The 20767-nt window shown below is 42.5% G+C and overlaps 1 protein-coding gene across 1 annotated transcript in view; it reads right to left on the reverse strand.

Annotated features, from left to right (window-relative positions):
- Positions 1–20767, reverse strand: part of XKR4 (XK related 4) — a 374859-nt gene that overhangs the window by 153644 nt on the left and 200448 nt on the right. Inside the window, exon 2 of the mRNA XM_049633683.1 lies at positions 2483–2682. Within this exon, the coding sequence (XP_049489640.1) occupies positions 2483–2682 (200 nt within the window). The remainder of the gene's footprint in view (positions 1–2482; positions 2683–20767) is intronic.

Below are 20767 nucleotides of genomic sequence, written 5' to 3' on the forward strand. Positions count from 1 at the left end.
AATATATGCCAGACTAGCTTCTATCACATTTGTGTTTCTCTTCCTAGAGGGGAAAAAGCTCTGCTCCTGTAATGTATTCACATCATTTAATTTACAAGCTGGTTCATTTCAAGCGGGATCATCTATCAGCAGAGGGGTGAATTTGGGAGCTCTCTCTGAAGACAGATTTCTCTTTAAAATGCAAAATGATTTAGATAGTGGGGCCTGCACTCAACTTCATTTGCTGGAGGTTTTGTGCTTGTTGTTGGGTGTCAGGTATTTCCACTGTTTGGTCTTTTAACATAACTTTCTGCCCACCTCCCTTGTTTAAAAAAATGCAACACTAGGATCCCCCTCGAAGGCTAATGCCTTATCTCGTGCTCCATGACTTGCGTTGATCTTGGTGATCTTTGAATCAGCCAAGTCTTTTGACCACCTTGGGAGCGCTACAGAACATATTTCCCCTAGAGCTTTCCAAGTTTCACAGCATGGCTCGCCTTGGCCAAGGACGAGGTCTGGCTCTCAAAGCAAGCCTCATGCAAATGTGAGCTTAGCAGATGAGCTGGGGACACCAGGTGTCAGTGAAGAGCCACAACTCTGAGAAACAGAAATTTTGATTCCTATGTTGAGAATGAATAATGGGAGAAAAACTAAGGATTGCCTTTTCTCTACTTTTTTTTTTTTCCCTGTAAAACTCTCGAGCTGAAGTGATCTGATTTTCTTAGGCCCTCTCTCACCTCTTTCTTGCCCTAGTTCATCATCTTTAGGATCAAAGCTCCTCTATGATTTTCTAAATCTTTTAGAAAATTGTAGGGACATCCAGTAATCTAGGGCCAGTGCAAGGCAGCTTGCAACCCTCCACCTTCGTGCCTGGGTTTCCCTCTTGTGTAACGACACTAAGAGATTGTCGAGTTGTTCTGGAGATAAGTACCAGATTCCTGGATAGAGATTTAGTTTGATGTTGCCCTTTATACTGATGTCCTCATTTACACACCATTTCCTAATGCATATAAACCTGGCCCTGTGAGGTTCCTGGACATTCACTGATACGGAGACGGAATAGAGCTCCGAGGAGTTTGGAGATCATCTAGTTTCATTTGGGACCTTTACATTTGAGAAGCGGGGGCCCCGAGACATTAAGCGACTTGCACGCGGTCTCCCAAAAAAGTGAGTTAACCAAAGCCAGATCGTCTTTCTGTAGCTTGTGGCCTTTCACCACTAAAGAGAGTCGTCCGTCTGCAGCTAACTTACGCGTCTTGCTTTCTCATCTGTTTGCATACTAACACACCACGTTCTCTTTCCTCCAATGTGCTTTCTAGCACTTGAGAATCACACCCTATGGATCTCTTTGAACTTTTTCTCAAGCTTCTTGGACCGAAGCTCTTCTAATGCGGAGCCAGAGTGGGCCAGACATTCACAAAGAAATGGGCCCCCATCTACCAGTACCCTCTCCATTTTTCTTTTCCTCTAATATGCCCCCCCACCCCTTGCCAATTAAAGCGCTCAGTCCAAACTAACGTGCCCATTGCTCTAAGAAGTGATCAGGACATTACAGAGATTCCCCACACCAGCCAGATCAAATCTGAAGTTAGAGCGTGGCCCAGAACAGGACGGCAACATGTATAGACGTGGAGGAAGTCACAGCAAAGGCGCTAATGAGATTGAAACAAAACAAGCACATTATAACATGTTCACTGCTCCACAGCATCTGTTTAGTTACAGAATTGACAAATTACCAGGACACCCCTCGTTTAGAAAGGGGCTACCTAGCCAACCTCCATCCAGCCATTTAGTCGCTTATGTGCTCACTGGTCTGTCTGAATCTTCTTGCTGCTAGAAAAGATTTGAGTACCAGATCCTAAGGAAACGTCAGGGCAGATCTGTTATAAGTGTTAGTCTTCCTGATGAGATTATCAAACAAGACAGCAAGACAAAAATATTAGTCTGATATTCGTTTCATAAAACTCAGTGTACAAACAATCTATTGTTAAATATTGACAACAGGTTTTTCCCAATGATTTGAAAACAATATTATGGCCACCTTTACCATTTCCTTTTAATTTCTCTGTCTCTCTGTTTCTTAATGTCAAAAGGAAATTATGGAGATTACCCTAATATTCAAATATGTTATAAATATTATCAGAAAGAGAGAGAGAGAGCTAGGCCGTTTCCCCCCCAAATTTTTGGAAATCATTCTACCATACAAGACAGAGAAACTCCGCTGACTATTTTCATACTGACCACATGTCAAATCATACAAGCTCTTTCCCTACTCAGAGGGCAGCTGGAAGGCAAACCAGAACTGTCTTTCTGTAAATTAGCTGTAACAAGTAATTGTGAAGAAGAAAATGTGCATCATTCACAAATTCTCGCGTCAAGTAGCAGACTTCTAACAGGGAGGACCGTGGCCTCTGTCAACACAGCATATTAGAACAATTCCTCGGATTGTGACAAAAGTAGCCAATCTTTCCCCAAATTCAGAAACCAAATTGCAAGCCCTTACCTTGGAGGGCCTGTAAGCTATGAGTCTGTACGATAATGCAGAGCTGCAGGACCAGCTGTGGAGCACTTTCCAGAAAGGTGGCTAGCAAATGCAGCATACTCACATCTGCATACTCATACACCATTTTCCAGTAAAACCTCCATCTGTCATTCTCCCCACTCTGCCGGCTTCGAATACCTAAGTATATGGTGTGGAAATATCTAGAAAGAAAACATGGAGAATAAGAAAGACATGAGTGGCAATTTATAATTCAAACACCCGGGCTGTTTTTCTTTTCTGCAAATCACAATGTGCAAGGACACGTGAAACAATGACTTTGGTGGCTTGTTAATTTCACGTCCAAAGTTGACCATTGAACAGGTACCCTTATTCTTCAAAGTTCACTTTGAGAAGTCACTGCAATCTTTGTGCTTGTGCAAGGTATTCCACTGACTTGCAAAATGAAGAGGGGGTGAAATGTGTTGGAAACACAGGTGTAGAAGGGGTTTACTACTTTGACAATCTACACACATTCTTTCCGGTCAGTTTCTCTATGGGCTCAATGGTATTCAGGAGACGGATTTTTCCTAGGGCTCCACGCAAGCCTGAAGTATTAAAGTGTATGTGCTTGTAAACCCTCCTGATGTCTTTTTAAAAAACGTTTTATTGGGGTGCCTGGGTGGCTCGGTCGGTTAAGCGTCCGACTTCGCGAAGGTCAGGTCACGATCTCACGGTTCGTGAGTTCGAGCCTCACGTCCGCTCTGGGCTGACAGCTCAGAGCCTGGAGCCTGCTTCGGATTCTGTTCGGATCCGGTGTCTCCCTCTGTCTCTGCCCCTCCTCTGCTCGTGCTCTGTCTCTCTCTGTCTTTCAAAAATAAATAAATGTCTAAAAAATGTTAAAGAAAGTTTTATTATTGAAAATTTCAAACATGTACAAAAGGAGAAAAAAAATCGTGTATTGAGCCACCCGGATCAAGCGACTGTCGATACGTGTATGCACAACACACACGTCATTTGTCATTAATACCTCCACTGACTCCCTGCCACCAGATTATCTGGAGGCAAATCCCAGGCATCATGTTATTTCATCTGTAAATATTTTATTAAAGATAACTTACATGCATAAATGCAATACCGCTATTACATTACAAATAAGGATAATTTAGTATTGTCAAATACTTGGTTTTCACGTTTTGCTGATTATCATAATTTCTTTACAGTTTGTTTGAAATACAATCCGAATAAGACCCCTGTGTGATGATTATTTGACATGTATCGTAAGTCGCTTTTATGCCACGGATTCCTCTTCCATTGTTTTTTCATTTCCTGCATATTTTTCACTGTCTTGATCTTGATGATTGCATTCATGAGGTGCGGTTAACATAGCTGTCCTTTTTGTTTTCTTCAGTGAGGTAGTTAGTGTTGATCAGATTCAAGTTTGATCGTTTTTAGCAGGTGAGGTTGAGTACTTTCTTGAGGAGACCCTGCTGTTCTCCTTATGACACCATCATCCACTGTTGATCGTTGTAACGGTGATATCAGAGTCTATCACCCTTAAATTTTTTTTAAGTTTTTATTGAAATTCCAGTTAATGAACATACAGTGTAATCTTAGTTTCAGGTTTACAATATAGTAATTCAACACTTCCATACATAGCTGGGGCTCATCACAGCCAGTGCCCTTCTTACTCCCCATCACCTAATTAACCCATCCCCTCTAGTAACCATTAGTCTGCTCTCTATAGTTAAGAGTCTGTTTCTTGGTTTGCCTCTTTCTCTCTTTTGTTTCCCCTTTGCTCATTTTTTGGGGTTGTTTCTTAAGTTTCACATACGAGTGAAATCATATAGTTTGTCTTTCTCTGACTGACTTATTTCACTTAGCATAATATTCTCTGGTTCCAGCCACATGGTTGCACATGGGAAGATCTCATGCTTTTTAATGGCTGAGTAATATTCCATTGTATAAACATACCACCGTTTCCTTATTCATTCATCAGTCAATGGACACTTGGGTTGTTTCCATAACTTGGCCATTGTAGATAATGCTGCTATGAACATTGGGGTGTAAGTATCCCTTTGAATCAGTAGTTTCGTATTCTTTGGGTAAGTACCTAGTAATGCAATTGCTGCATCACAAGGTAGTTCTGTTTTTAGCTTTTTGAGGAACCTCCATATTATTTTCCAGAGTAGCTGTACCAGTTTGCAGTCCCACCGACAGTGCAAGAGAAGTCCTCTTTCTCCGCATCCTTGCCAACACCTGTTGTTTCTTGTGTTGTTGACTTTAGCTATTCTGACAGGTGTGAGGTGATATCTCATTGTGGTTTTGATTTGTATTTCGCTGATGATGAGTGGTGTTGAGCATCTTTTCATGTGTCTATTGGCCATCTCTATGTCTTCTTTGGAAAAGTGGCTATTTGTGTCTTCTGCCAATTTTTTTAATTGGATTATGTGTTTTTTGGGTATTGACTTTTATAAGTTCTTTATATATTTTGGATACTAACCCTTTATCAGATACGTCATTTGCAAATATCTTCTCCCATTCTGTAGATTGCCTTTAGTTTTGCTGATGGTTTTCCTCGCCGTACAGAAGCTTTTTATTTTGATGAAGTCACAATAGTTTATTTTTGCTTTTGTTTCCTTTGCCTCAAGAGACATAGGTAGAAAGAAGTTGATATGGCCAATGGCAAAGACATTAATTACTGCCTGTGTTCTCCTGTAGGATTTTTATTGTTTCATGCCTCACATTTAGGTCTTTAATCCATTTTGAATCTGTCTTTGTGTATGGTGTAAGAAAGTGGTCCAGTTTCATTCTTTTGGATGTTTCTGTCCAATTGTCCCAACACCAATTGTTGAAGAGACTGTCTTTTATCCCATTGCACATTCTTTCCTGATTTGTGGAAGATTAATTGACCATATAGCTGTGGGTTTATTTCTGGGTTTTCTATTTTGTTCCATTGATCTATGTGTCTATTTTTGTGCCAGTACCGTACTGTCTTGACTACACCTTTGTAATATAACTTGAAGTCCAGAATCATGATGCCTTCAGTTTTGCTTTTCATTTTCAAGTTTGCCTTGGCTATTCATATCACTGTAATTTTGTTGTTGTTTGTTGTTGTTGTTGTTGGCTAGAATACTTCTCCAGTTGTTAGATCAGTGTCTTTGCAGTATGTTTGGTTGACTGAAGCTTATTCTCTAGTAGATCACTTAAGAAGGGTGCATAGGGACAATAGTGTTTGAGTTCTTGCATATTTACAACAGCATGTGCCTATGAATCTTGCCTTGTGTGGGAATAAGTTTCCTAAAATCTCACAATTTGAAATGAAAATTGGTGCCCATTTTTAGAGTCGGTGAAAGAGCCTACCCAATGCAAAGATTCTCCGATACCAAGAGGGGAGGATGGGAGGGATACAGCAGCGAAGTACAAAAGCAGAACAGCTGGGACAACCTTTTCACTGGAGGGTCAGTTTGCTTGGCTGTAAAACCTATGCCTATTCCATACAAGACCCAAGATCTGCAATTTATTTATTTAAGTCCATCAAATCTGTTAATTTCCTGTTTACTAGCATAAACTGTTGTAATGGAAGTCTGATAAAAATCTTATACTCTTTCTCTTATAAACTACCTGAGCTTGTTGTTTGGATGTCCAAAGAATATTTTGTTTCCCTTTGAAAACCTATAGTTTTATTAAAATGTATCTTGATACTGAATATTCTGCACAAGTTTCTCTGGAATGTGGTACATATACTCTTCATTATGTAGTTTCAAGTCTTCTTGATTTATAGTATTGAGATTTATTTATTTATTCTCCATTACTTTGGTTTCCTTCTTTGAGGACTCCTATTTAGTTATATTGTATCTTCTTTATCTTCTGTATCAACCAACTTCCCTGAACTCTTTTAATCTCAAATTACTTAATGATTTCATTTTTTCCTCATTTTGACCTTCGATTTATCTGCTAACTATGGTGTTTGGATAATGTCTTACTCCTTGTAGTTGAGTTTTCATTTTTCAGCTGCTTTCAAAAAAAATGAGAATTCTATATTGGGTTATATCATCTTTCTTGTCAAATCTTAACTTCTTTCTATTTATTTCTGATGCTTTTCTAATTCGGATTTACATCTTTCATAGTTTTTATAATTCTGTTAATTTATTTCAACTCATTTTGAAATATTTGCTTAGGGTTTTTATCTGTTTTGCACATGTGTTTTTTTCCTGGTATGCTTTCATTATCTGCAGGAACATCATCATATTTCCTATTTTCATTTCCTTATAATAGTTTTGATCTTTTTCTCATTGCTAAGTTTAATGAGTTACTTTAGTTTTTATGTAGTTTTAGGAGGGGTCAATGGGCCAGGATAGTTTGGCTGGTTTCATAGCTCCAGAGCTCATTCCTCTGCTGTTCTCACGAAGGAAGAACTTGTCAACTTTCTGACATCAGCTGCCTTTGTTTCTGTGACCCTTCCTTTCCATCTGGGCCTTCTCGTTCATTTCTGGTGGCTGTCCTTGTCCTGCTCAGTTGGAATCTATTCCCAGCAGATTCTCCTTAGTGTGGAGCCTTGTCTTGGAAGGGTCTGCAGTCTGTGGGTAATGAGACTGCTCCAGTAGTATCACATTTAATTGCGTTATGGTCCCCTTGGACTCATCCTTGCACTGGATCATTGAGAACACACTTCTAGGCCTTTCTTCCTCTCCTGGAAGATTGGATATTCCAGTGAGTGGCTGTTGGGGATTTGGAGGTTCTCCTGTTCTTAAGGTCTTCCCTCTGCCTCTTCCTACATAGTTGCCGATACCACATGGCTCTTACGAACTGTCCCGAATTTGTCCCTTGGTAATGATGGGGGTATCTCAGCACTGAGCTTTATTGCGGGTATTGCAATAAAACTTCAGTTTTGCTCTGCTTATTTTAATGGGATCGTTTTGGTAGATTCAAAAACTATGCTGCCACTGCCACTGCATTTACAGAGCAAGAGCATTTTAAAACACAAAAGCAGATTTAATCATTCCCTGGGGCCTCGGATTGCTCTCTATCAAGTATAAGATGAAGTCTGTAGAGCACTGCTCACAGGGACTTTCATGAACAGATCCCTGTGTTCTTACCACTCCACAGCTGCTGCTTGTGATTAGCCTGGTGCAATGCGCTGGCACCCCCTTTCTCAGATTTCCATGTGCTTTTCACAAGCTCATTCTTTTCTTGGAGTGCCTTTCTTGCTTCATGGACTGGCAAACTCACTTGTGAACTGACCAGATCTGTCCAGCGATCACCAATAATCACTCACTCTCCTGTGCTCTCCCTGTGTGTATTACTTCCTTAGGGCTTTAACAAAGTCCCACAAACTGGTAGCTTAAACCACAGAAGTGTATTGTCTCCCAGTTCTGGAGGCTAGAAACCCAAGATCAAGCTGTTGGTAGGGTTGGTTCCTTCTGAGACTGTGAAGAAGACTCTGTTGCCTGCCTCTCCCTTAGTTTCTGGTGGTTTCCTGGAACTCTGTGGTGTTCCTTGGATTGTGGATGCATCACCCCACTCTCTGCTTTCATCACATGGTGATGGTCTCCTCACATGGTCTCCTCCATGTCTCAGTCGGAATTTCTCCTTTTATAAACGTGCAGTCGTATTGGATTAGGACCCACCCTAATGACCTCATCTTAACTTGGTCATCTGCAAAACCTCGTAGTGTTTTCAAATAAGATCACATGCTCACGTAGAGGATGTTAGGACTTCAACATCTTCTAGGGGGACACAGTTCAACCAATAGCACTCTTCTCTTGATTTTGATCTTGTTTACCCTATGACCTCTCCTCCTCTGTTCCAAATCTGCATCTCCCACTCCAGCCCTCCCCTGAAATCCAACCTGTATGTCCATCTGCTTTCCAGGTTTCCAATAGGCATATAAAAACAAATATATTCAAAATGCTTGATTAGCTTTTCTTCTAAATTTGTGCCATCTCATACATAATAATCTATACTGCCATATATTCAGTCATCCAAGCTACAAGCCTAGGGAGTCATATGAGGCTACTACCCCTCCCTTACCCCTTATATATGATAAAAGACTATGTTCTGGAACGCTATCTCCTTAATGTATGTTCTCCTCTGTTTCCTAAAGTCTGAGTCTCTGGGTTTCTGTTTTGGTTCTGTAACCTACCACAGTATGACCTTAGATTTGACATCTTTCTGCCTCAGCCCTTCCATCTCTAAAGGCGGAAGAGAACAGCACCAATTGCATAGGCTGATCTGAGAAGGAAATGAAGTAAACACGAAGGTCTTAGCACAGAGCCTGGTAAATAGTAAGCATTCAGTAAAAGTTAGTTCTTACTTTTAATCAACTTTGGATTCTCTAGTGGACCCATCACCGTGCTTCTAGGTGTATAAACTGAATCTAATTCTGCCATCTTTTTAAAAATCTTTTTTCATGTTTATTTATTTTGAGAGAGAGTGCGTGTGTGAGTCGGGGAGGGGCAGAGAGAGACGAAGAGAGAATCCAAAGCAGGCTGCGTGCTGTCAGCACAGAGCCCGACACGGGGCTCAATCACATGAATGTTGAGATCATGACCTGAGGCGAAATCAAGAGTTGGAAGCTTGACCAACTGAGCCACCCAGGCACCCCCAAATTTTTGCCATCTTAAAAACCTCAGTGACTCCCCATTGCCTAGAAAATATACAGTGAACTCAAGCAGTGAAAGACAGTTAAGGCTTTTAGTTTATCCCTTCTAGCCTAACTTTTGGCTTCTGTACCCTTCACCCCCCCCTTCCTATATCCTGTGTCCTGCCATATTCAATCACTTCTGCTCCTTGGCTATAAATTCACGCCTCAATACCTTTGTTCCTATTTTTCTCTTGCCTGGAAAGTTTCTCCACACCCTTTAACACCCTGGAATTTCTATTGTTTTATGAGTCGAATATCATCATTCCCTCACCCTCTGTGACCACCCAGGAAGCCGTTCCACTGTTTGTACCCCAACTATATTTAGGCGGACTTTTGACCAGAGTAATTACCATTATTTTGTATTTGTTCATGTGTGAGTTCATCTCACATTCCAAATATAAACCCCTGGAGAGAAAAGAATGTCACTGTTTTTGTGCCCCTACGTCTAGCTCAGTTTCTCATGATTAATAGGCACTCAGTTTACTTCACGGCATTTTATTCCTTCAATGAATATGTATTAAACACATGCAATGTTTGCAATTTTGTATTTTTCTGTAAGGGGGGGGGTGGCAGCCACTGTCCAGTTTTGAGCAAAAGAGTGAGAAATCTGACTTACATTTTAACAAAATTGCTTATTGTGTGAAAAGGAGAGGGCAGGGGGGCAAGGGGGTAGAGAGGGACATCAGCTGGAAGACTATTGCGATCATCCGGGCGAGAGAAGACTCGGATTTTCACTAGACTGCCAATGGCATTGGTGGTAAAAAGGCGTCAGAACTGGATAACGGTGAAGAGGGCACCGACACCCTCTGCATGTTGAGTGAACAAATGAATGATTTCAATGCTCAACCTTCTTGCGATTATCACAGAAGGTTAAAATCCAGGACCCCCATGGCATTGACAAAGGCAGTAAAGCTCCCACAAATGCCTCCCGGTGTTCTTTCACTGCCAGTTTTCACCTGCGGAGGAGATTATGCATCCTCTAAACTCTCCAGCCACAGGCTAAAAAGCCACAAATGGATCTCCCTGGTCCGTGGCCCATGGGGACTGAACTCTTCTGGCGCAATGAAACATTTGTTTTGTTTTGCTTTGTTTTGTTTGGTAACACCGGGAGCTCTCAGTGAACCTGATGGCGGTGGTAGGTTTGTTCCTAAGGAACACAACGAACAGGTAATCTGGCCTTCGGGAGTTTCATATAATAGGACACAAAAATCTAATCTTCCGATAATGCACATACAGAGTTGAAATACCTACAAACCCAGAATAGTAAAAACAAAACAAAACAATTTTAAGGCCAAATGAGCTGTATATGTAAAGGCAGAAAGATGGGGGTGGGGAAAGCCCTATGTCGCGATAATAAATGCCTTTGCATATGTAGTTCCCTTCACCTGGAAGTATTTTGCACATTCATGTTACGTTTTCTTGGAATGGCCTTCCCTCTTTTCTCCACTAAGGAAACTTAATGTTTGTGGTTTAAAACTCTGGTAATACATCTCCCCTCAGAATACCTTCCTCGGTGACCCGCAACCAAGAATCCTTCCCTGCACCTGACTTCGTGCCTACCTTTAATACTGCGGGTATCTCACTGTATTAAGATTATTTGCTTCTATGTTGGATTCCATTCAGCACTATTTTTGTCCATGCAAGCGTTCACAAATGTGTGCTCAATTGAATTGGGGGGGAGAAAACCTCAAATTGTATTTCTTTATAATTAGTTACTTCGATGAGATTAGTAAATAGCCTACGTCACATCAATTTTTGCTTCTGGTTGGAAGGACACAACAGTTTATGATATTTAACTAATAGTCCCCCTGTTATGAATATTATGTAGTATCAGGATAGTGTTCTCCTTTCTCTAAATCAGCTGTGATAGCCATCAGGAGTGTCATGCCCATAACTTGGTCATGAGGAAATGTCAGCTTGGGTTTTTCTCAAGTCTGTGCTCTGAAAAATGGCGAGAATAAAAAGGCTTTGCAACCACAATCGGATTTCTTCCATCTTGCCAATGTGTTAATTGTATAACATACTTTGGTCATATGATTTTTTGTGACTTATTTTTCATCTGCTACCAGAAGGAGAGGTTGAAATAGAAGAGAAACATGGACTATGAGTCACACATCTTCCCATTTATTCCTCACGGTAAGAAAAATTTGCCCCAGGTGAGTGGGAGATGAAAACATAAATTTGTGTTTCAATGTCATATTCTTTCCCCTCTGCCATTGCTACCTCCGATATGGGCTCTGTTGACTCCTGCCTTCCAGCTGTAAAATAAGCCCCCAAGAGAAGTCTTCAGCTTTTCAACTTTTGCTCAACATTTGACCACCATCATGGAATTCCACATTGTACACCCGCAGCACATATGGCAGGAGCTTTGACTTCAGGGAGATCTGCTTCTGTGATAATTTACTTCTCAGGACAGGAAATTCCATCCATGTTGACAAAAAGCCCCAGATAGCCCTCTACTAACTGCTAATGTCACCTGTTCTAGAGACAAACCATCAGTGCAGAAAGCAAAGGAAGTCTGGTGACATTTATCATTCAATTCCAACAAATGGATAAAGATGTTGAGTTGTTTAAAGAAGCCAGGCTAGCCTTCATTATGTTTTCTATCTAGTAAACTACATAGGAGACTGCGAAGTACATACAGAGAAGTAGACCCAGGAGTCCCTTTTCTACAGAAGTTTAGAACAATGTGGGGCTTGAACTTCCTGACAGGCTGCTGTGAGGGTTGAATGGAGGATGTGTCTTACACACGTGCCTGGTTCACGATAGGAAGGTTGCTGCTCTCCAAGGTTATTGATGCTCTGGATTCTTCTAGAATGTTCATCTTTTTGATGCTCTGAATTCTTCCAGAATGCTCATCTTTTTAACCCTAGTAACTGAAGGTAGTTTTTTGTCTTCAGCTCTTCTCATTTTCCTTAGGCATTTTATTCTTGGGAGTATTTCCACCACATTGGATTTGGCCTTTGGCTGGTTTTCCAGAGGGGCAGATGAAAAAGAGGGCCACTCTACTGCAACACGAGACAATTCCTAGACCTTCTGAGTATCAAAGGAATCCCGGTGGGGGTCCACAAGGGGAGTGGAAGGACTCACTAAGCTTTTTCTTCTTAGGATTTGGCTTTGCTGTGTTGATAAAAGAAAGGTATCTCTGAAAGGGGCAATGGTGACCAGGGAAGTGCATAGTAATGAAAGCCTCGATACTTTTTAGATGTTCATACACACGGCAGGGAGGATTCATAGAAAGCCATGTTTATAGTTAAAAATTTAGCCTAATTACCAAAGCGTTTCATGTAAGAGGTAAAAAAAAGTTCCAAAGCTTTAGCCTTGAGGATGAAACACGCCCTACGCACGAGAGAGCAGTGGCTTTAACTCCACAGCTCTCATTAGTGCTGATGGGAGATGTTCCCAATAAAAGCCCACTCTGAAATATCAACGTGTTCTGCCTGCTCCTCGAGGTAAATACGCTCGGATGACATTTGCCGCTCTTACTGTAGGACTGATTCATTTTCTGGGAGGCTCATTCTTCTTATTTGTTGCCTGGGGAAGTGTGCTACGAGAAGACACAGTTTTCCTTAACATCACAAAAGGTCACCAGGAATTCTGCACCGGCTTTATCAACATAATGTCGGTCCACCAATAACAGCCGGATTTTGTAATTTCCTCAGCTTTCTTGAGGCTGTGCACAGCAACGCATCTACCTGACTCCCACCATGCTGCACCCCCAGGCACCCACGTATAACCCAGCCCCTCTACAACACACATGGACACCAATTTTTCGGGGGATTCCCACTGAGCTGAAATGCTCAGCTCCTTCTTGTCAGTTTCCAAGTGCAAAGAGCCACCTGGGCTAGCGTCTCAGCCTCCCACATGGCCAACTCAGACCTAAACATAACGTGGCAAAAAAGCAATCGACGTGGGGGTGGGGAGAGGGGAAAGTCCACACATTCGTCATGTCAAGCATTATAAATGCATTCAATCTGACACGTAGCGTGACTGAGATCTTTCAATCATCTGTGCGGAAAGGAGCTGTGTGTAACTGTTGTTTCAGACAGTTCATATCCGAGTGAATACTTCAGTCCTTAAATAATGTTTGATCAAGTGCTCACTACCGGTATGTCGCGAGTGGAATCAGAAGTCATGACTAGCTATGAGGGTACTGTGCCTACATATTCTAATACGGAATTATTTTTGTATCTCCCAGCACATTAAACGGTTCCGCTGCTAAGCGCTGTTATTTCTACCACCTGAAAAATGCAGAGCAAAATCTGTGCAGAAGAGTTTTAAAGAAACAACATGAATAAACAGTAATTCCAGCAAGTGGTAGTTTCCTGTGGCTTGGCTACAAAGCTTTACACTAGGAATGTATATACATTTACAGCACACACACACACACACACACACACACACATACAGGTGTATATATACACACATGTACGCACATCTCAACACTAGATGCTGAGAAGTAACAAAATAGTATGGCTTCTTGTCTTAAGAAGCTCGTTCGTGGAGGGGTGCCTGGGTGGCTCAGTCGGTTAAGCATCCGACTTCGGCTCAGGTCATGATCTCACGGTGTGTGAGTTCAAGTCCCGCGTCGGGCTCTGTGCTGACAGCTCGGAGCCTGGAGCCTGCTTCGGATTCTGGGTCTCCCTCTCTCTCTGCCCCTCCCCAGCTTGCACTCTGTCTCTCTCTCAAAAATAAATAAACATTAAAAATTTTTTTTAAAAGAAGAAGCTCTTTGGTGGATATGTTAAACAATAAGGGCACACCACAGCACCTTTTTTTTTTTTTTTTAAACACCAGAATACCAGGCCTCAATTTATGCTGAACAACAGTCAAGATGACTAAAAGTCCTGGCCTATATGCCCATGGTGGAAGATTTTCCTAGTGGTGATTGTTTTAAAATCAGGTTCTATTTCCCATCCATCACCCAAAGGGGTGGGAGCGTAGGAGGGGTGGTGTGTGTGACAGGTGAAAGAATGAATTGGATGACCTTGCACTTGACAAACACTAGGGGTCACAGCTATCAGAGGACAGTCTGGGCTGCTCCTCCTACCCCCTCCCCCAGGGGACCAGGGTGAGGTGTCACCTCACACTGCAGAGACACCTCCTCAACACCCACCCTGCTCTGTGTTGTCACCCAGGCCTGGGTGCGTCATCTCTCCCAAACCAAGGGGCGTGTTTGCAGCCAGCCTCTCAGATGCCTGAGAAGAATATCCGCGGTAAGAAAGACAGGGGAGTGCGCTCAGGATCTCCCAGGAAACCCTTGACAGGGACAAGAAGTCCAGAACCTTTTCTTCATTTCCTACACTTACTTTTTTCCCCCAAGGGCAACACTTGCCTCTCCAACTAACGAGAGTTTGCATTTCTCTGCATATATTTGACCCCCGAGCTGTGTTCCTGTCACCTCTATCTCCTGTTCAGAAAAGGAGAATTAACGTGGGTCCTCACAGAACAGCACGCAGGTACTACTGTGTGTTATGGTACAGAACATCCTCGCAGGGCGTTATCTTATACCCAGTAAAATCGCACTTACTTGGCATCTCAAAAAACTTCTTAATTATTTGTATTGTTCTGTGAAAGTAAACCTTACATGTGAGACAGGGTTATTTTTGTGTTGTTTAAAAAAAATTGTCTTTTAATGTTCATTGATTTTTGAGAGAGACAGAGACAGAATGCGAGTGGGTTAGGGGCAGAGAGAGAAAGGGAGACACAGAATCGAAGCAGGTTCCAGGCTCTGAGCTGTCGGCACAGAGCCCGACGCGGGGCTCGAACTCACGGACCGCCAGATCATGACCTGAGCCCAAGTCGGAGGCTCAACAGACTGAGCCACCCGGGCGCCCCTGTGTTGTTTAATTTTCACACATACCTCTCAGGTAGTTAATGTATAAATAGGCACTCTTCACATATTTCCTCAAATCTAGAGTAGGAGAGAACAGAGTTGTTTTCTCTACAAAATAGTTTCCCCTAGAATGGGCATCCCAGTCAGGGCCTCTTGGGACACATGGTACATTCAGCTGAAACAGGAAAGAAAGCTGTTGAACTTGAAAGGAAGTTCCTTTACTCATTCTTAACACCTCCTACCAGGTGTTAGGCCCTCAGAACGATGCTTTTCTCCCCAAATGATTCTTAGAGTTCTAATATACTAATATTTTCATAGTAAAATATGTGTTAAAATGGAGAAGAGTGGCTTGGAGAAAATATAGCATGCTATTGACATGGTATAACTTTTTTTTTAAAGTATGAAATTTATTGTCAAATTGGTTTCCATACAACACCCTACATGCTATAGCTTAAATTCAAGCCTTCCAATGATTAAGAGACTACTGGCAGAAATTATTAATGATATTTAGAAGACAGAGGGTAACAGAACATTGGTTCTCACTCCTCAGGAAACAGCGATTGTGATGGAATCAGAACCTTCATGTTAAGCTCTGCTGGATTGATTTTATGACAAGCGAAGAAAGTTCCGTGTGTGTGTGTGTGTGTGTGTGTGTGTGTGTTTTATTCTTTTGAAAATATAATGCTTTGCAGTTTTTATATCCTTGACTTTAGCAGACTTATGGACATGTATGGTTTTAGAAGTTAACCGAAAAATCCATAGGTCTGGGGCATCTGATGAATCACATCCATTGAGTGGCCAAGTGGGAAGAAAAGAGAATGAGGGGGCCAACCGAGGACACCTTGTTATAGTTCAGGGTGTGCTGTGATCCTGGGTGGCTCTGGGGTCCTGTCTGGAGTGTCCTCAAGCAGACATACATTATAGGGATCGATTTTACCATCACCATTGAATTCTTATAGCTGTTTGGGTCCAAATGCAATCATGTCGCAATCTCGTTAACATACTTCATTATGGTTTACATTGTTGTTATTATAACTTTATTATTTACTTATTCATTTATGCAGAATCTTGGCAGAATTCGATAACATAAAATATAGTGCTGTGGAAAGAGAGGGGAACAAAAGAACTGTGGGTCTGGATGGAGTGGGTCTGAAATATTTCAGTGTTTGTGCATAGGAGATCTTTGTGTCGTGAGCCGTCAGGTTTCACTTTCCACTGAGGCCATCGGTTGTGCCCGTGTGGCAAGATGCTGAGATGAGAACATAAGATGTTTGCTGACTCCAAGCTTACAGTGGCTGGTTTAGTCTAGAGTTCATCACAGCCTCACCCCAAGCACCTAATTCCCGAGACGGGATTGCTAAAAGGCTCCAGAGGCCAGACTTTTGGAGACTGTGATGTCAATTCAGCAGGAAGAAAGCAGAGGACCTTCCTAAGACTGGGGAGTTCCCTTAATGGAGGTGCTGACATCACAGAGGTGGTGACAGTACAGAGTGGCTCGTGGGGATGAGTCAGGAAAGGGGGAACACCTTTCTCTAAAATGACGGACATAATTCTTTCCTTATCCCATTTGTTCGGCAATCTGTGTGCTCAACTGTTTTTAATACCCCAGGGATAATTGTCATAGGACAATTGGCAGTAAGAATTTGGCAAGTAAGATGTGAGGAAACAATATGGTAAACGTGGCTGGGGGTGATCCTTTATCCAAATAATCTAACGGCACGTAGAGTCCCGTTCAGGAATACTGCAGTCAAAGCTTCCAGGACCACCTACAAGCCAGTAACTATGGAAATTGTTCCTTGGGGATTGTGCCCACAAACAAAAAGTTCGGTGTTTCCAAAAGCAAAGTCCCCTTTGCTTATAGTAATGAATTCAGTGGCCCATTCATTCATTCATTCATTCAGCAAGTATTTATTGAGCACTAGTTCAGAGATAGGCACTTGTTTTAGCTCTGGGAATATAGCAGGGAATGAAATAGGTACTTGTATTCTAGTGGGGGAAGACAGACAATAAGCAAAATAAACAAGTAGAAGATAAAATATACAATTCACGCCGAGTGCCGAGGAAAAAAATAAGCCAGGAAGGAGGGTAAGGAATGTCGGGGTGCTTGTCAATGTCAATACAGCCAGGGAAATTTACTAGAGAGATGAATCTGAGTCAAAATTCAAAGGATGGAAGAGAGGTAAGCCCTCTTCACTTAAAACCTAAAGAAGAAGATTCCAGGCAGAAAGGACAGGAGGTACAAGGAGCTAAGGTGGGCATATACCTAGTCCATTCCAGGAGCACCAGATAGATAAAAATGAGCAAGGGGGGAGTAGTAGGAGATGGGATCAGAGAGGAAACGAAACAGCCTGATCACAAAGGGCCTGCTGGGGTCTGTACGGACCGTCTAAGTGAGAGGAGAAACAATCTGAGGGTCTGAACAGGTGACAGACGTGGTCTGGCCACCATTTCACAAGGATTTTCTGACAGCTGTGCTGAGACCAGGATGAAGGGAAGTAGGTAGAATCAGGGAGGTTACTGTAATAACCTTGGCAGGTGATGATAGTTGTGTGGACCTAGATAATAGCCGTGGAGAACGATGTGGCCTCTGGTGTTCATTTAGAAGTTGGGGCCAGTGGGAGTTGCTCTGATCAAACGCAGGTGTGAAAGAAAGAGGAAACAATGTTGATCCCAAGATGTTTGCCCTGAGCTCCTGCCAAATGGAGTTGACATTTACCGAGCTGAGGAAACTGAGGTAAGCGACTTGCTAGATGATGATGAGCTTCAGACATGTTAATTCTGAAATGCTTCTTAAACATTCAAGCAGAGATCTTGAGGAGGCCATTGGGTGTGTCGGGAATTCAAGCCCAGTCTGAGGATGATTTGGGAGGCGTTACAGTATTTAAAGCTACAAGATGAGATCATCCTCCCTTGGAGTAAAGTTGTGCCAACCTTAATCATCTGCGTGCCTCCTCACTAGGCATGGGTTTCATGCCCCTCATGAGAGAGTTTTACTTCAAAAGGCACCATGCCTAAATACCTCAGGTGATCCTAGGGGCAGGGGATTCTCTCAGGGAAGTGTGAATGCCCAGGAAGTCACTCCTTTCTCAAGTCCTGGAGTGGGAAAGAAGTCTCCCTAAGCCAGGGGGTCGGGGGGCACAAGGGTTGTCTACCCAACAGACCACAGTGTTATTTCAAACTCCTAGAAGAAAGCTGGATAGTGTGGCTTTGAAATTAATGTGATGATAAATTGTCCATGATGTCTAAACCTAGATGCAATTTTGGTCATCTTTTTTCAATTGATATGCTGGTGAAAATGACACAGTTATATTCAGAAAGTTCTTCCTTACAGAGTAGCCAGAAATGGCTGGGCTTCCCCTTAAAGGGAAGAGAGAAAACACAGAGAATCCAAGGCACCATCATGGCAAGTGTGTGCTGGCGTGTTGATGTCCTGCCCATGGTCCCTTGTCACCCCTGCCCTGGTACATGCTGAGGGTTTTCTCTCAACCCATATGCAAGGCAGCATGGAGGTGGCTGAGGAGTTAGTGCCCACGGTCGGCTCTCTGCCAACGACAAGGCAGAGTGGTTGGTTGGATAAATACCCCAGCTGCTTCGCGTAATGTAATTCTTAAGGGTGTGTTCTCTACCGCCTCAAAGAGACCCTCGTGGCTCATGTCCCAGCTGCCCACAGTGGTTACCTACTCATTCATGTACACTCTGATGACTGCTTTCCCTTCCCTTCCTGTCTGCTTCCCCACTCCTATTGGTACTTCCCGGAATTGCCTCCAAATAAACCATTCACACTTAAGCCCCCCTCTTAATTACAACACCTCTTCAGAGCGGCACCCCCAATGAGGCACCTCCTCTGGACACCAGTCCTCCAAATATACTAGTGGCATCATATCAGTGACATGCCCACTAGCCCCACAGTGGCTCCCGAGTTTCCTGTTGTGTCTCGATTACTCTGCCAAACACTCCACGCGGTCTCTGATCAGGTCCAACTTCGCAGCTCATCTCATTGTATGGCAGTGTCCATGTGACCCACGTGGACCTCCTTCACAGCCCTGCATGCCTCCTTCCTTCCTCCCTTGGTGTCTACCCACGTTAGTTCTCCCTGAACGAAGTGCCCAATCAAATCTGAGGGCGATTCCCCCAGGCTTAGCCCAAGCTCTCTCCAACTGCTGTTCCTACCACAGTGATTTGAAATTCTACTGAATTCTCTCAGCACCAAAAGTCTCGATCCCCAATGATCCCTAATCCACGCCTGAAAGTGTAAGTTTTGTTTTGCGTGCTAACTCTGATCCACTGCAGGTCACTGTGTTGAGAAGGATTCTGAGCTGGTCTTTGAGGTCCTTGGCATTAATTAGTGGAATCTGCCATGTGATAAGCAATAGCTAATGCAACCGATATTTGCTCAAATTCCTTCTTGTGGTGTTTAGTTTTGACTCATTAAATTATAAGCCCCTCCAGCTGGTTATTCTGTGATATTTATATTCTTCCTCCTTTGAGCCTATCCAACTTATCAGTCTAAATGTAGATTCATTAATCTACATGAATTATGGGGTTCAAATTCATATACACATACATACATGCATACATATGCATGCCCTTGACTTCGGCTCAGGTCATGATCTCACAGTCTGAGAGTTCGAGCCCCACATCGAGCTCTGTGCTGATAGCACAGAGCCTCCTTAGGATTCTCTCTGTCTCCCTCGCTCTCTGCCCCTCCCCAGCTCGTGTGCTCTGTGTGTCTCTCTCTCTCAAAAGAAATAAATAAACGTAAAAATTTTTTTTTAAATAATAAAATAAAACCAGTTTTCTCATCTTTGAGCATTCTGCGACACAGACCTACCTCCTGTGCCATATCACATTTGGTTATCAACTAATGCTTCCTAGCCAATTTTCCTTAGAATCACAGAATAAGTCCAGAGGGAATGGTCGTGTATGCTCATTCTTTCAGAATATAATTTGAGCTGTTCTGGTAATTTATGAACTGAAGTTGTACATTGTGCTTTGGACTCAATTCGGCAGGATCAGTGGTCAGTGAGACTTAATTTTGTGTTTTAAATCATAGGGAAAAAATCCCACTGATGTCACACTTTATTTAGAGGATGGCTTGAGCTGAGGAAAAAATAATGTTAGCAAAAATCCAACACATTCTTAGAGGCCTTCCCTGGACCTCTATTGTGCTTTATGGAAACGTGATTCATGATGATGTATTAACTATTAAAGCACATGTAAGGCTTAACTGAAATTTATAGGACAGCTTTACTTAATTTACTGTCTATCACATAATTTTGGGCATGCTGCATAAATAACAAAAGACTGCCTACATCCTTCTGTTGTTTTACCATAGCCCAGCATTAAAATTAAACTTGCTGACCTAAAAAAAAAAAAAAAAAAAAAAAAAGGAAGGTGCCATGCCACCCAGACTTGAATTTGCAACTTGGGTTTTGACTGGCAGCTGAGGGGCAGGACATGGAACCCGTCCGAGAGAGGTACGATGGTGTACGTGAGCAGTTTCGAGGTTCCCTTCTATTACTCAGTTTTCTGGAAAGAATGCACATGATCAAGCAAAGGGAATTAACTTTCTGCCTAAAATACACAAGCATTAGGTTAGATGCTTTATATGCTTTCTTAGTTTTCTCAGATGCTTTATGAAGTGGTGTTGTTTACTCCCTTTGATCCAGAAAGGATCCTTGCCATAAGACGCTTGGGTCATTTAGGAACGTCATAAAGCCGGTGGGCAGTTGAGCGGACCGTAGACACTATTTCTCCAAGACCCAATGCTATGGAGCCATAACGAGACCAACTTCCATAGAATCCTACAATCACCAGACAACCCCAG

Source organism: Panthera uncia, chromosome F2 (genome assembly GCF_023721935.1).
Source record: "Panthera uncia isolate 11264 chromosome F2, Puncia_PCG_1.0, whole genome shotgun sequence".
NCBI lineage: Eukaryota > Metazoa > Chordata > Mammalia > Carnivora > Felidae > Panthera > Panthera uncia.